This window comes from Mobula hypostoma, chromosome 8 (assembly GCF_963921235.1).
Source record: "Mobula hypostoma chromosome 8, sMobHyp1.1, whole genome shotgun sequence".
Lineage (NCBI taxonomy): Eukaryota > Metazoa > Chordata > Chondrichthyes > Myliobatiformes > Myliobatidae > Mobula > Mobula hypostoma.
The window spans coordinates 102581182-102594607 of record NC_086104.1 but is presented as its reverse complement, the minus strand read 5'-3'; the positions used below and the strand labels follow the sequence as shown (position 1 = coordinate 102594607).

General features: G+C 42.8%; 1 protein-coding gene across 3 annotated transcripts in view; it reads left to right on the top strand.

The window, feature by feature from the left end:
• wdr27 (WD repeat domain 27) overlaps window positions 1-13426 on the top strand; it is a 575337-nt gene that overhangs the window by 8913 nt on the left and 552998 nt on the right. For all 3 annotated transcript variants that reach the window (XM_063056491.1, XM_063056490.1, XM_063056492.1), the window contains exons 4-7: window positions 3481-3605; window positions 5925-6038; window positions 10281-10332; window positions 13327-13397. In XM_063056491.1, the coding sequence (XP_062912561.1) occupies window positions 3481-3605; window positions 5925-6038; window positions 10281-10332; window positions 13327-13397 (362 nt within the window). The remainder of the gene's footprint in view (window positions 1-3480; window positions 3606-5924; window positions 6039-10280; window positions 10333-13326; window positions 13398-13426) is intronic.

Here is a 13426-nt window from a genome sequence, read left to right as displayed (position 1 = left end):
AGGAGGCTCCAATGCATAAAGACAAGAACGGTAAGGATGGGAAACAGTTTCCTCCCTCAGGCCATTAGGCTTCTGAACTCCCTGCCGTACCACATTCGAAATGTGACAGGATAATTTGTACTGTACCCTACAATATTTAATTTATGCACTTTACTTGATTTACTTATGCATAATTCATTTGTAGATTTAGTTCTTAGTTTCCCAAGTTATTGTGTGTTATGTGTACTACTGTGCTTTACATCTTGGTCTAGAGAAATGTCTCGTTGACAGTATACATGTATATAGTTAAATGACAATAAACTGGCTTGACTTGAGAAACAGTGATATTTCCAAATATGCAACAAAATAGTTCATCTTTACAATCGCTATATTGGTTTGTCAAAATTTTACCCTAAATCTCTATTTCGATCTTGTCATTCACCTGCAGCCAAGTTGATAGGCAAGGCATCTTCTGTATTTATCACCTGACATGTATTGAGCTCCATGTGCAATTTATTGCCAACTCTGGCATCAGTCGACGTCCATTACAGCTTGCTGTGGTTCTCAAAAGGATTTACTCTATTTGTTTTTTTAATTACAGATCGTACTAGTGCTAGTGCTATATCCAAGTAACTAATATACAAACCCCATTTGCAGAAAAGTTGGGATATTTTCCAAAATGCAATAAAAACAAAAATCAGTGATATGTTAATTCACGTGAACCTTTATTTAACTGACAAAAGTACAAAGAAAAGATATTCAACAGGAATTCTGCAGATGCTGGAAATTCAAGCAACATACATCAAAGTTGCTGGTGAACGCAGCAGGCCAAGCAGCATCTATAGGAAGAGGCGCAGTCGACGTTTCAGGCCGAGACCCTTCGTCAGGACTAACTTAGTCCTGACGAAGGGTCTCGGCCTGAAATGTCGACTGCGCCTCTGCCTATAGATGCTGCTTGGCCTGCTGCGTTCACCAGCAACTTTGATGTATGTTGCAAGAAAAGATATTCAATAGTTTTACTGACCAACTTAATTGTATTTTGTAAACATACACAAATTTAGAATTTGATGGCTGCAACACACTCAACAAAAGTTGGGACAGAGTTAAAATAAGATTGAAAAGTGCACAGAATATTCAAGTAACACTAGTTTGGAAGACTCCACATTAAGCAGGCTAATTGGTAGCAGGTGAGGTATCATGACTGGGTATAAAAGTAGCGTCCATCAAAGGCTTAGTCTTTGCAAGCAAGGATGGGTGGTGGCTCACCCCTTTGTGCCAAAATTTGTGACAGAATTGTTAGTCAGTTCAAAAGGAGCATTTCTCAACGCAAGATTGCAGAGAGTTTAGGTCTTTCAACAACTACAGTACATAATATTGTGAAAAGATTCAGAGAATTCAGAGATATCTCAGTGCGTAAAAGGCAAGGTTGGAAACCACCGTTGAATGCACGTGATCTTCGAGCCCTCAGGCGGCACTGCCTAAGAAACCGTCATGTTACTGTGACAATTATAGCCCCCTGGGCTTGGGAGTACTTCGGAAAATCATTGTCACTCAGCACAGTCCGTCGCTGCATCCAGAAATGCAACTTGAAACTGTATTACGCAAGGAGGAAGCCATACATCAACTCTATGCAGAAACGCCGGCGAGTTCTCTGGGCCCGAGCTCATCTCAGATGGACCGAAAGACTGTGGAACCGTGTGCTGTGGTCAGATGAGTCCACATTTCAGCTAGTTTTCGGAAAAAATGGGCGTCAAGTTCTCCGTTCCAAAGATGAAAATGACCATCCAGATTGTTATCGGCGAAATGTGCAAAAGCCAGCATCTGTGATGGTATGGGGGTGCATCAGTGCCCACGGCATGAATGAGTTGCATGTATGTGAAGGTACCAATGACTCTGAGGGGTATATTAGGATTTTAGAGAGACATATGTTGCCATCAAGGCGACATCTCTTCCCGGGATGTCCATGCTTATTTCAGCAGGACAATGCCAGACCACATTCTGCATGGGCTACAACAGCGTGGCTTTGTAGACACAGAGAGTGTGTGCTTGACTGGCCTGCTGCCGGTTCAGATCTATCTCCTATTGAAAATGTATGGCGCATCATGAAGAGGAGAATCAGACAACAGAGACCACGGACTGTTGAGCAGCTGAAGTCTTATATCAAGCAAGAATGGACAAAATTTCCAATTGCAAATCTACTACAATTAGTATCCTCAGTTCCAAAATAATTAAAAAGTGTTATTAAAAGGAAAGGTGATGTAACACAATGCTAAACATGCCTCTGTCCCAACTTTTGTTGAGTGTGTTGCAGCCATCAAATTCTAAATTTGTGTATGTTTACAATATACAATTAAGTTGGTCAGTAAAACTATTGAAAATCTTTTCTTTGTACTTTTGTCAGTTAAATAAAGGTTCACGTGAATTAACATATCACAGATTTTTGTTTATTGCATTTTGGAAAATATCCCAACTTTTCGGGAAATGGGGTTTGTACATGGAAACAAAAACCGACCCAATGAAATGGTACTAACAACTGACAATTAGAGTGCTCTTGAATCTTTTCACATAATCTTGGACCAAAAGGCAGGAGCAGGATTAGGCTATTTGGCCCATTGAATCTCTTCTGCCATTTAATCATGGCTAATTTATTATCCCTCTCAACTCCTTTTTCCCGCCTTTCCTCCGTAACCTTTAATGCCCCTACTAATCAAGAGCCCATCAATCTCTGCTGTAAATGCACTTAATGACTTAGCCTCCACAGATATCTGCAGTGATGAATTCCAGAAATGCACAGCACTCTGGCTAAAGAAATTCCTCCTCATCTCTGTTCTAAAGGGACGTTCCTCTATTCTGAGGCTGTGCCCTCTGATCCTAGATTCCCACACTAAAGGAAACATCCTCTCCATCTCCACTTTATCTTGGCCTTTCAATATTACCATAAAACTTAAGAGCAGTTAGGCTATTCGGCCTGTCAAGTCTGCTCTGCCATTCTATCATGGCTGATTTATTATCCCTCTCAACCCATTCTAGAAGACCATAAGATAGGTTATATATTTGATATGTTTCAACAAAATCTCCCTCATTCTTCTAAACTCCAGTGAATACAGACCCAGAGCCATCAAACACTCCTCATAGATTAAACCTTTCATTACTGGAATCATTCTCGTGAACTTCCTTTGGACCCTCTCCAGTGCCTTAGATAAGAGGTCCAAAACTGCTCGCAATACTCTGTGGTCGGACCAATGCCTTATAAAGCCTCAGCATTATTTTCTTGCTTTTCTATGCTAGTCCTCGTGAAGTGAATGCTAACACTGCATTTGCCATTTCTTGTAAGAAATTGCTCATAAGCAGTATTCCCCTCACCCAGCCTGTCTACTGGAACCTGGTCAAAGACTTTCAGCTACTCTATCAAAGAAATACAAGCCCTTTTGTGTAACTTCATATAATGATTACATTTAGTTGCTTGATAAGGGTTGATACTATTCAACTTGATGCTTTCAGGCTTGGTACCTAGAGGAACTGTTGTTGGAACTCTGCTGGGAAAAGTGCTATACTTATGCTTCAGTCCAGATGACCAAATGATGGCTGCCTGTGCAGACAACAAAATCTATGTATTGAACTGTAAGGTAAGTGTAAACAATAACATTGTTTGAACATTGCTTGATTTTCAAACTTGGAGATAAAAGCATAAGAAAAACAAGAATAGGGCATTAACTCCTCAAGGCTTCTCTGCCGTTTAACAAGATCATCATAGAGTTATACATAAGGCGGAAAAGAAAAACTTTTGCTTCATCCATATCAACCAAGGTATCTATCTGAGATTGTCCCATTTGTCCATATCCCTCCAGCACTTTTCTTTCCATGTAAAACATAGCAGTATGGCACGGGAACAAGTCCTCTCGCCCATATACCAAATTAATTAAATGCCCAACTGAATTAATTCCTTCTGCCTGTACAGTGTCTGTATTTCTCCATTCTTTGCCCATTCATATACTTGTCTAAGAGCTTCAGATTTGCCTCCATTACCACCCCTAGTAGCACATTCCAGACACTCACAACTCTGTACTTAAAAAAAACTTAACCTGCACATCTCCTCTGAATTTGAAAATCTACAGTTTTCCTATCCAATCCATCTATTCCCTTAATGCCCGGTGATCTCTGGATATTATGGAAGTGAACCTTTGCTTTAAAAGCAGTCAATAACTCTTCATCCACAGCTTTTTGGGTTAGAGAATTCCAAAAATCCACCATCCTCTGAGTGAAATCTTCTTATTTTGTTCCGAGGTGGCTGAAATCATAGTATGGCCCTTCACTGAAGATGCCTCATGTAGGGTGAACCAAATTTCTGGTGTTAATTTTTTTTTTGGGGGAGAGATGAATGCAATTATCTCATGCCTTTGAGAGCTAGTATATTATTAATTCTTTGAGCTAATTTGCAAGCTGCTGGTTGGCTGTGCACCTGCAGCGGGTGAAAAGTGTCTGCAATCTGCTGGGTGGGAGACGTTGTTAAGGCAAGTAGTCTGCCAGCCAGCACCATTGGAATCTGTTAAGTAATGGAATGGAGTGGGGTGATTTTGCGAAAAAGCTTGGGAAAGTTAACTTGTGTTCCAAGAAGAACACATACAAAATGGAAGGAGTGACAGAAGCCTCAGGACCCACACCAGCAGGTTCAGGAACAGTTATTAACCTCGGCCGTCAGGCTCTTGAACCAGAGGGGATAATTTCACTTACCCAATGCCGAACTGTTCTCACATCCTATGGACTCACTTTTAAGTACTCTTCATCTAATTTACTTGATGTTTATTGTTTATTTATTTATTAATTATTAATTTGGTTTTTTTGGGGGTTTCTTTGTGTTTACTATGTTTGCCCCCTAGGAAAGGAAACAAAAGTTACTCTGAACTTTGAAAATTCTGAAGGAATTCAGCAGGTCAGGAAGTTTAAGACCCTTAATGCAAATATGGGAAATTCAATGGATTTATTGGAACAGATTAACGTAAAATGTTTAGAGCATTCTGTCACTGGGATGCTGGCTGCATGTCTCCAATTTATTAAGGTTTTTTTGTTAGAGATGAAGAGCTTAGAAAATAAGCTGAAATAAATATGTTGATGCTGGAGAGAACGTCTTCTTTGCTATTGACCATATAGCTACCTAAAGCATTCTGTTGCACTAATTTAGATGTGTACACGATGATAAGAGGCATGGTTTGAGTGGACAGAGGTGTACAAGATGATGAGAGGCACAGATCGAGTGGACAGAGGTGTACAAGATAAGATGCATTGATCATGTGGACAGTAGGGACTTTTCCCCAGGGTGGAAATGGGGTTATAATCTTAAAGTGATTGAAGAAATGTTTTAGGGGGGATGTCAGAGGTTAAGTTCTTTTACACAGTGGTGGGTGCTTGGAACACCCTGCCACGTGTGGTGGTAGAGGTAGATAGATTAAAGACAATATGAAACTCTTGGGTAGGCACATGGATATTAGAAATAAATGAATTGTTATGTGGGAGAAAAGCATGTGCTGACGTTCTAACTTGCTGTGGTTAAAAGTTCAGCAGAACATCATGGGCCAATAGACCTGTACTGTGCTGTAATGTTCTATATTCTAATTTGAATTTCCAAAAGCAGCCTTTTCTTTTAAACACTGTGCCTGAATGACTGTGAAAATGACAGTGAATTACCCACTATTTTGCCATGTAATTGGCCTTGGTTTAATTTCACATGCTACCTGTGAGATTGTGAGATTGAAGAACACTGCAAACATTGTTCCAAAATTCCAACGGATTAAGCTGATAGTCTACAATTTAATTATTTGTCACATTCTTAATAAATGGCTTATTTTGATATACATCCTTTTATTGTTGATAATCAAATGCATATAAAAAGTGAGCCATCCTGTTGTGAAGTTGGTCTAGTTATATGTTTGTATTTAATTTCCTTTTAGCAGGAGGATGTTTTGGCTGTCTTCGAAGGCCACCTTGGTGTGGTAACAGCTGCAGAGTTTTGTCCTTGGCAGCCAAACATACTTGTATCAATCTCTGAAGACAGGACCTTTAAGGTATGAAAGTTGCAGTTTTAAAAATTTATTTACATAATAAGGGGGCTCAGCCAGAAACTTTCTTTCTTAATCCCTTTCCATTGATGCTGCCTGACCTCCTGAGATCCTCCAGTATTGTGTGTGTGTGTGTTACTCTGGATTTCAATCACCTACAGTTCTGATATACCTTGATGTTTGAACTTGTCTGTTAATTTGTTGTGATCTTCCCATATCAATGATGTATGCATCTCTGTTTACAGGCGCACACTTTATAGCATTCACTTAACATATCCACTTTTGCAGATCATTTTGATTAGTGTATAAACCTGGGCTTGAGCTTCATAGAAGTTGTAGAATACTGCTCCTGAGAAACGGTGTCTCATTCTGCCCTGCAGAGCTGATGTACGGTTAAAATGACAATCAAGTTTTTTGAATCTTTGAATATCTTGGTAAATACTAGTCTCAAAGCTGCCAGTGTTTGTTCATATCCTTCTTATTCCTGTATGCTTTTCATTTATTTCCAATTAATATTTGGATAATTTGTAACGTGGGCACTCTGTGCAGGACAAAGGAAGCCCTGTAACTATGGCAGAAAAATTCAACTTGCACCTGCTATTACTGACCAATTGGTGATCTTGTGTTTGTTCAGATTCTTTATTTGCATGATCAATCACCAATCACACTATGATAATAAATAAAACCTCCGTGTTAAAGGCCAATAATACTTCAGAATTAAAGTAACTGACCAATAGTAAGTGTCACCTTAGAATCCTTCATTTGCATCCTTGTCTAGTTATGCCAAATTACTGGTTCCCTGCTGTGCAAAAGAAAACTATACACTTCAAAGGCTTCACTTGCCTGGGCTGACTGCACACTATCTGTAAATTATGCTTGCTAAGATGTTACCTTAACCCTTGCCTTCTGCAACTTACGCATACTCTTTTATTTCATGTCTGAAAAATGGATGCACAGAACTTAAGAATTGAACTTGAAATTGATGGAATGTCTTCTTAGCTGCTCAAGACGTTGTCTAGACATAGTTGTAAACAAGCAAGCACAGAGGTGTGATAAGGTGTCATTCATGATATCAAATTGTGGGCTTGTGCTGTGCCAGCTCCTCATGGAACCATATCTTAGTCTGGATTACCAATAGATATTTGATATTGGTCAAAAACTACTTACAAAAATTTTACTGGGTTTCCTTTTAGAAAGGGAGATAATTTTTCCACAGTGTAAGTGCTTGGAGTTGGGATATTGGCTGGCGTGCTATGATGCGCTATGTTATATTAAAACAGGTGTAGATGGGTGTGTCCCCACGAAATCATTCAGAGTATACCCCAATCAGAAGCTCTGGATGAACCATGAAATCTGGAATTTGCTGAGGGCCAGATGAGAGTCATTCAAGTCCGGAGATCAAGAATGCTATGAGGTGCAGGTACGATCTCCAGAAAGCCATCTCATGGATGAAGTTGGGATTCTGGACTAGATTGGAATCAATAAGAAATGCTCAAAGGCTGTGGATTGTCTCCAGATGATCCTTTGGTCTCATATCTGAAGATCACTTGCGGGTGAAAACATCCGGTTTGGATGGAGTACTTGGCTGAGTGAAGACCTGTGCTGACTAACTGGCTGGTGTATTCTCAAATATTTTCAACCGCTCACTTTGGCAATGTGTGGTACCCATCTGCTTCAAGCAGGCTTCAATTGTGCCGGTGCCCAAGAGGACTGTTGTAACCTGCCTCAATAACTGTTGCCCAGTGGCACTTATATCCAACATTGATGAAGTGCTTTGAGAGTCTGGTGTTGAAACATATCAACTCCTGTCTGAGTGGTCCGCTTGGATCCGCTTTAATTGGCCTACCGGAGCAACAGGTCCACAGCAGATGCCATCCCATTGGCTCTTCACACAACCCTGGAACATCTGGACAGCAAAGATGCATACATCAGGATGCTCTTTATCAATTACAGCTCAGCATTTAATACCTTCATCCCTTCAAAGCAGATCAGTAAACTCCCAAGACCTGTGCTTTAATATCCCCTTGTGCAATTCGATCCTGGATTTCCTCGCTTGTCGACCCCAGTCAGTTCTGATTGGCAAAAACATCTCTAAGGTCTCAATCAGCATGGGTGCATCACAGGGCTGTGTGCTTAGCCACACAGTCATGGGTGTAAAGCAAGTAGAACAGGGTGTTAAGTACAGCTCTAACACCATATTCAGGTTTGCTGATGACGCCACTGTTGTGAGCCATATCAAAAGTGGTGATGAATCAGCAGACAAGAGTTAGATTGAAAATTTGGCTGAGTGGTGTCATGACAACAACCTCTCACTCAATATCAGCAAGACCAAGGAACTGTTTATAGACTTCAGGAGAGGAAAATCAGAGGTCCATGAGCCAGTAATCATTAGAGGATTAGAGATGGAGAGGGTCAGTAACTTTAAATTCCTAGGTGTCAATATCTCAGATGACTTGTACTGGACCCATCATTAAATATTATTGCAAAGAAAGCACAACAGTGCCTCAGGAGTCTGTGGAGATATGGCATGTCGTTGAAAACCTTGGCAAACTGCTATTGATGTGTGGTGGAAAGTGTATTCATTAGCTGCATTACGGCTTGGTATGGAACACCAATGCCTTTGAGCGTAAAATCCTGCAAAAGGTAGTGCATTCGGCCCAGTATATCACGGGTAAAGCCTTCTTAACCATTGAGCACACCTACATGAAACGCTTTCATAGGAAAGCAGCATCCATCATCAAAGATTTACCCACTCAGGCCATGCTCTTTTCTCACTGCTGCTATCAGGTGGAAGGTACAAGAGCCTCAGGACTGACACCACCAGGTTCAGGACCAGTTACTAACCCTCAACCATCAGGCTCTTGAATAAAAGAGGATAGCTATAATCATCTACTGAGACGTTTCCGCAATCAATTATCTCACTTTAAGGACTCTTTATCTTGCTATTTCATGCTCTCGTTATTTATTGCTGTTTATTTATATTTGCATTTGCACAGTTTATTGTCTTCTATGCTCTTGATCTTTCAGTGCTTGAAGTGGTAGTAAACTTATATTGAATAACAGTGATAAAACTAGATATATGTTTAAAAAGGAATTAAAACATAGAACAGCACAGCACAGTATAGGCCCTTTGGCTTACGATGTTGTACCAACCTTTTAACCAACTCTAAGATCAATGTAACCCATCCCTCCTACCTCGCCCTCCATTTTTCGATCATTCATGTGCCTATCCAAGAGTTTCTTAAATGCTCCAAATGTATCTGCTGTACCACCACCCCTGGCAAGTTGTTGCACACATTCACTCTCTCTGGTTTTTAAAAAAGAACATTCCCCCCCCCCCCCGTAAAAATCTGCAGGGCTGTAGAGGAGTAAATAGGTTAGTTCTTACAAGGAACTAAGGCAGCTACAATAGATGTATTGTAGACAGTTTTGCTCCTATGATTGTATATTTTCCTCTGCTCAGACCTACTTGGAGGGTCTTGACATTTGCAGAAATTAGTGTGGGTTCAGCAGGTGAGTGGTACTGGGAGGTTTTGATTGCTGCACAAGGTTTTTCTTGTCTGTACTATAATGAGGAGGCCCGAAGAGAAATTTAGTTTGCTCATTTGACACCTTAGTTCTGTGAACTGCTGGTATTGATCTGGTTTGTGGTCAGAATGACTGATGAATAGTGTGATAAAATTAAAGGCTTAAGAAAATTAATTTCTGTGGCAGATAAATGTTTCAAAGTTTCCTTGTCTTAAATTTCTGTAATTGGATCACACATTATATGGTGAGACATTTAAAGCCATTATGATATTTAGTAGGAACACTGCCCTTAGTATTGTCAGTGAACCCTCCCATCGATCTAACAATCTCTTTGACCCCACTGCCATTAGGCAGGAAGTACCCATAGCTTAAGGACAAGAACTGTTAGGATGGGAAACAGCTTCTTCCCCCAGGCCTTGAGACTACTGAACTCTCTGCCGCCATGTATGAACCTCATCAAACTGTCTCATCATGTGTGAAATGCCAGTAGTGTTATAGTGTTTACTTTTTAGCTTGCATTGTACTTAATTTATTTGTTGTAATATTACTTTTATGTTAATTGTGTGGGTCTTATGTACTGTGTTGTGCACCTTGATCTGGAGGAACATTGTTTCATTTAGCGGTAAACATGCTTAGAGTTGAATAACAATAAACTAAACTTACTTGAATTTGAATTGTTATTCGGCAGCAGGGATATGACTTTTTTGTGTTTTTATTTAGGTTTGGAATCTCACCAATAAATTATTGCTGTATCAGTCAGCAATATTATCAAGTAAGTTGCCTTTAAGTGGTTCATATTGAAAATGTAGGGATTAACTCCTGGGCCCTCAGAGGCTCCATCTTCCTATCACCCCAACCCTCCCCTCTCCACTGACACCCCCAGCCTCCCCCCTCCCGCCTCTGATCCCAGCTCTCAAGATTCCAGCCTTGAACTCCAGGCCGGGTCTTTATGTGCTGCTATTGTGACCCCCATCTCCCCTTCCCCCACCAGCACTCTGCAATCCCGTCTCCCTCAGATCCCACCGTCAGCTCCTGGGTCCTCAGAGGCTCCATCTTCCTCTCACCGCAAGCTTCCCCCCTCCCCCCTCTGATCCCAGCTCTCATCCATGCCGGGTCTTTACCATCCCCTCCGACCTTCAACTGTCGGAGGCAGAACGCTCTGTCCTCACTAAGGGCCTCACCTTTGTCCCCCTTCGCCCACACCTCAGCAAGTTCCGTGTTCGCCATGATGCGGAACTTTTCTTCCGCCGTCTCCGTCTCCGAGCCTACTTCTTCGGCAAGGACTCTTCCACCCCCACCGATGACCCCTTCTCCCGTCTTCAACCCTCCTCTTCTTCATGGACACCCCGCTCTGGTCTTCTGCCTGCTCTGGATCTCTCTATTGCTAATTGCCGACGGGACATCAACCGTCTCGACTTCACCACACCTTGTCCCCATTCCAACCTCACTCCTTCGGAACGCTCTGCTCTCCACTCCCTCCGCACTAATCCTAACCTTATTATTAAACCCGCCGATAAGGGGGGTGCTGTTGTAGTCTGGCGTACTGACCTCTACCTTGCCGAGGCACAGCGACAACTCGCGGATACCTCCTCTTATTTACCCCTCGATCATGACCTCACTAAGGAGCACCAGGCCATTGTCTCTCACACCATCACCGACTTTATCCGCTCAGGGGATCTCCCATCCACTGCTACCAATCCTATAGTTCCCACACCTTGCACTTCCCATTTCTACCTCCTACCCAAGATCCACAAACCTGCCTGTCCTGGCCGACCTATTGTCTCAGCTTGCTCCTGCCCCACCAAACTCGTTTCTGCATACCTCGACACGGTTTTATCCCCCCTTGTTCAATCCCTTCCGACCTATGTTCGTGACACTTCTCACGCTCTTAAACTTTTCGATGATTTTAAGTTCCCTGGCCCCCACCGCTTTATTTTCACCATGGATGTCCAGTCCCTATATACTTCCATCCCCCATCAGGAAGGTCTCAAAGCTCTATGCTTCTTTTTGGATTCCAGACCTAATCAGTTCCCCTCTACCACCACTCTGCTCCGTCTAGCGGAATTAGTCCTTACTGTTAATAATTTCTCCTTTGACTCCTCCCACTTCCTTCAAACTAAAGGTATAGCTATGGGCACCCATATGGGTCCTAGCTATGCCTGCCTTTTTGTTGGGTTTGTGGAACAATCTATGTTCCGTGCCTATTCTGGTATCTGCCCCCACTTTTCCTTCGCTACATCGACGACTGCATTGGCGCTGCTTCCTGCACACAGGCAGAACTCGTTGACTTTATTAATTTTGCCTCCAACTTTCACCCTGCCCTCAAGTTTACCTGGTCCATTTCCGACACCTCCCTCCCCTTTCTAGATCTTTCTGTCTCTGTCTCTGGAGACAGCATATCCACTGATGTCTACTATAAGCCTACTGACTCTCACAACTATCTGGACTATTCCTCTTCTCACCCTGTCTCTTGCAAAAACGCCATCCCCTTCTCGCAATTCCTCCGTCTCCGCCGCATCTGCTCTCAGGATGAGGCTTTTCATTCTAGGACGAGGGAGATGTCTTCTTTTTTTAAAGAAAGGGGCTTCCCTTCCTCCCCTATCAACTCTGCTCTTAAACGCATCTCCCCCATTTCACGTACATCTGCTCTCACTCCATCCTCCCGCCACCCCACTAGGAATAGGGTTCCCCTGATCCTCACCTACCACCCCACCAGCTTCCGGGTCCAACGTATTATTCTCCGTAACTTCCGCCACCTCCAACGGGATCCCACCACTAAGCACATCTTTCCCTCCCCCCCCTGCATTCCGCAGGGATCGCTCCCTACGCAACTCCCTTGTCCATTCGTCGTCCCCCCCATCCCTCCCCACTGATCTCCCTCCTGGCACTTATCCATGTAAGCGGAACAAGTGCTACACATGCCCTTACACTTCCTCCCTTACCACCATTCAGGGCCCCAAATAGTCCTTCCAGGTGAGGCAACACTTCACCTGTGAGTCGGCTGGGGTGATATACTGCGTCCGGTGCTCCCGATGTGGCCTTTTATATATTGGCGAGACCCGACGCAGACTGAGAGACTGCTTTGCTGAACATCTATGCTCTGTCCGCCAGAGAAAGCAGGATCTCCCAGTGGCCACACATTTTAATTCCACATCCCATTCCCATTCTGACATGTCTATCCACGGCCTCCTCTACTGTAAAGATGAAGCCACACTCAGGTTGGAGGAACAACACCTTATATTCCGTCTGGGTAGCCTCCAACCTGATGGCATGAACATCGACTTCTCTAACTTCCGCTAATGCCCCACCTCCCCCTCGTACCCCATCTGTTACTTATTTTTATACACACATTCTTTCTCTCACTCTCCTTTTTCTCCCTCTGTCCCTCTGAATATACCTCCTGCCCATCCTCTGGCTTCCCCCCCACCTCCTTGTCTTTCTTCCCGGACCTCCTGTCCCATGATCCTCTCATATCCCTTTTGCCTATCACCTGTCCAGCTCTTGGCTCCATCCCTCCCCCTCCTGTCTTCTCCTATCATTTTGGATCTCCACCTCCCCCTCCAACTTTCAAATCCCTTACTCACTCTTCCTTCAGTTAGTCCTGATGAAGGGTCTCGGCCTGAAATGTCGACTGCACCTCTTCCTAGAGATGCTGCCTGGCCTGCTGCGTTCACCAGCAACTTTTATGTATGTGGATTGTTTCAGGCGATCATTTGTAAGCTGTTTGTCTGATTATACAAATCTAAAATATTTCATTTTTACATAGGCAGTCCTCTGTTGAGCTTGTGCATGGACAGTAGAGCCAAACAACTTATTATTGGATCTGCTAATGGACAGGTAAGATAATAATGTGATTGAAGGAATAG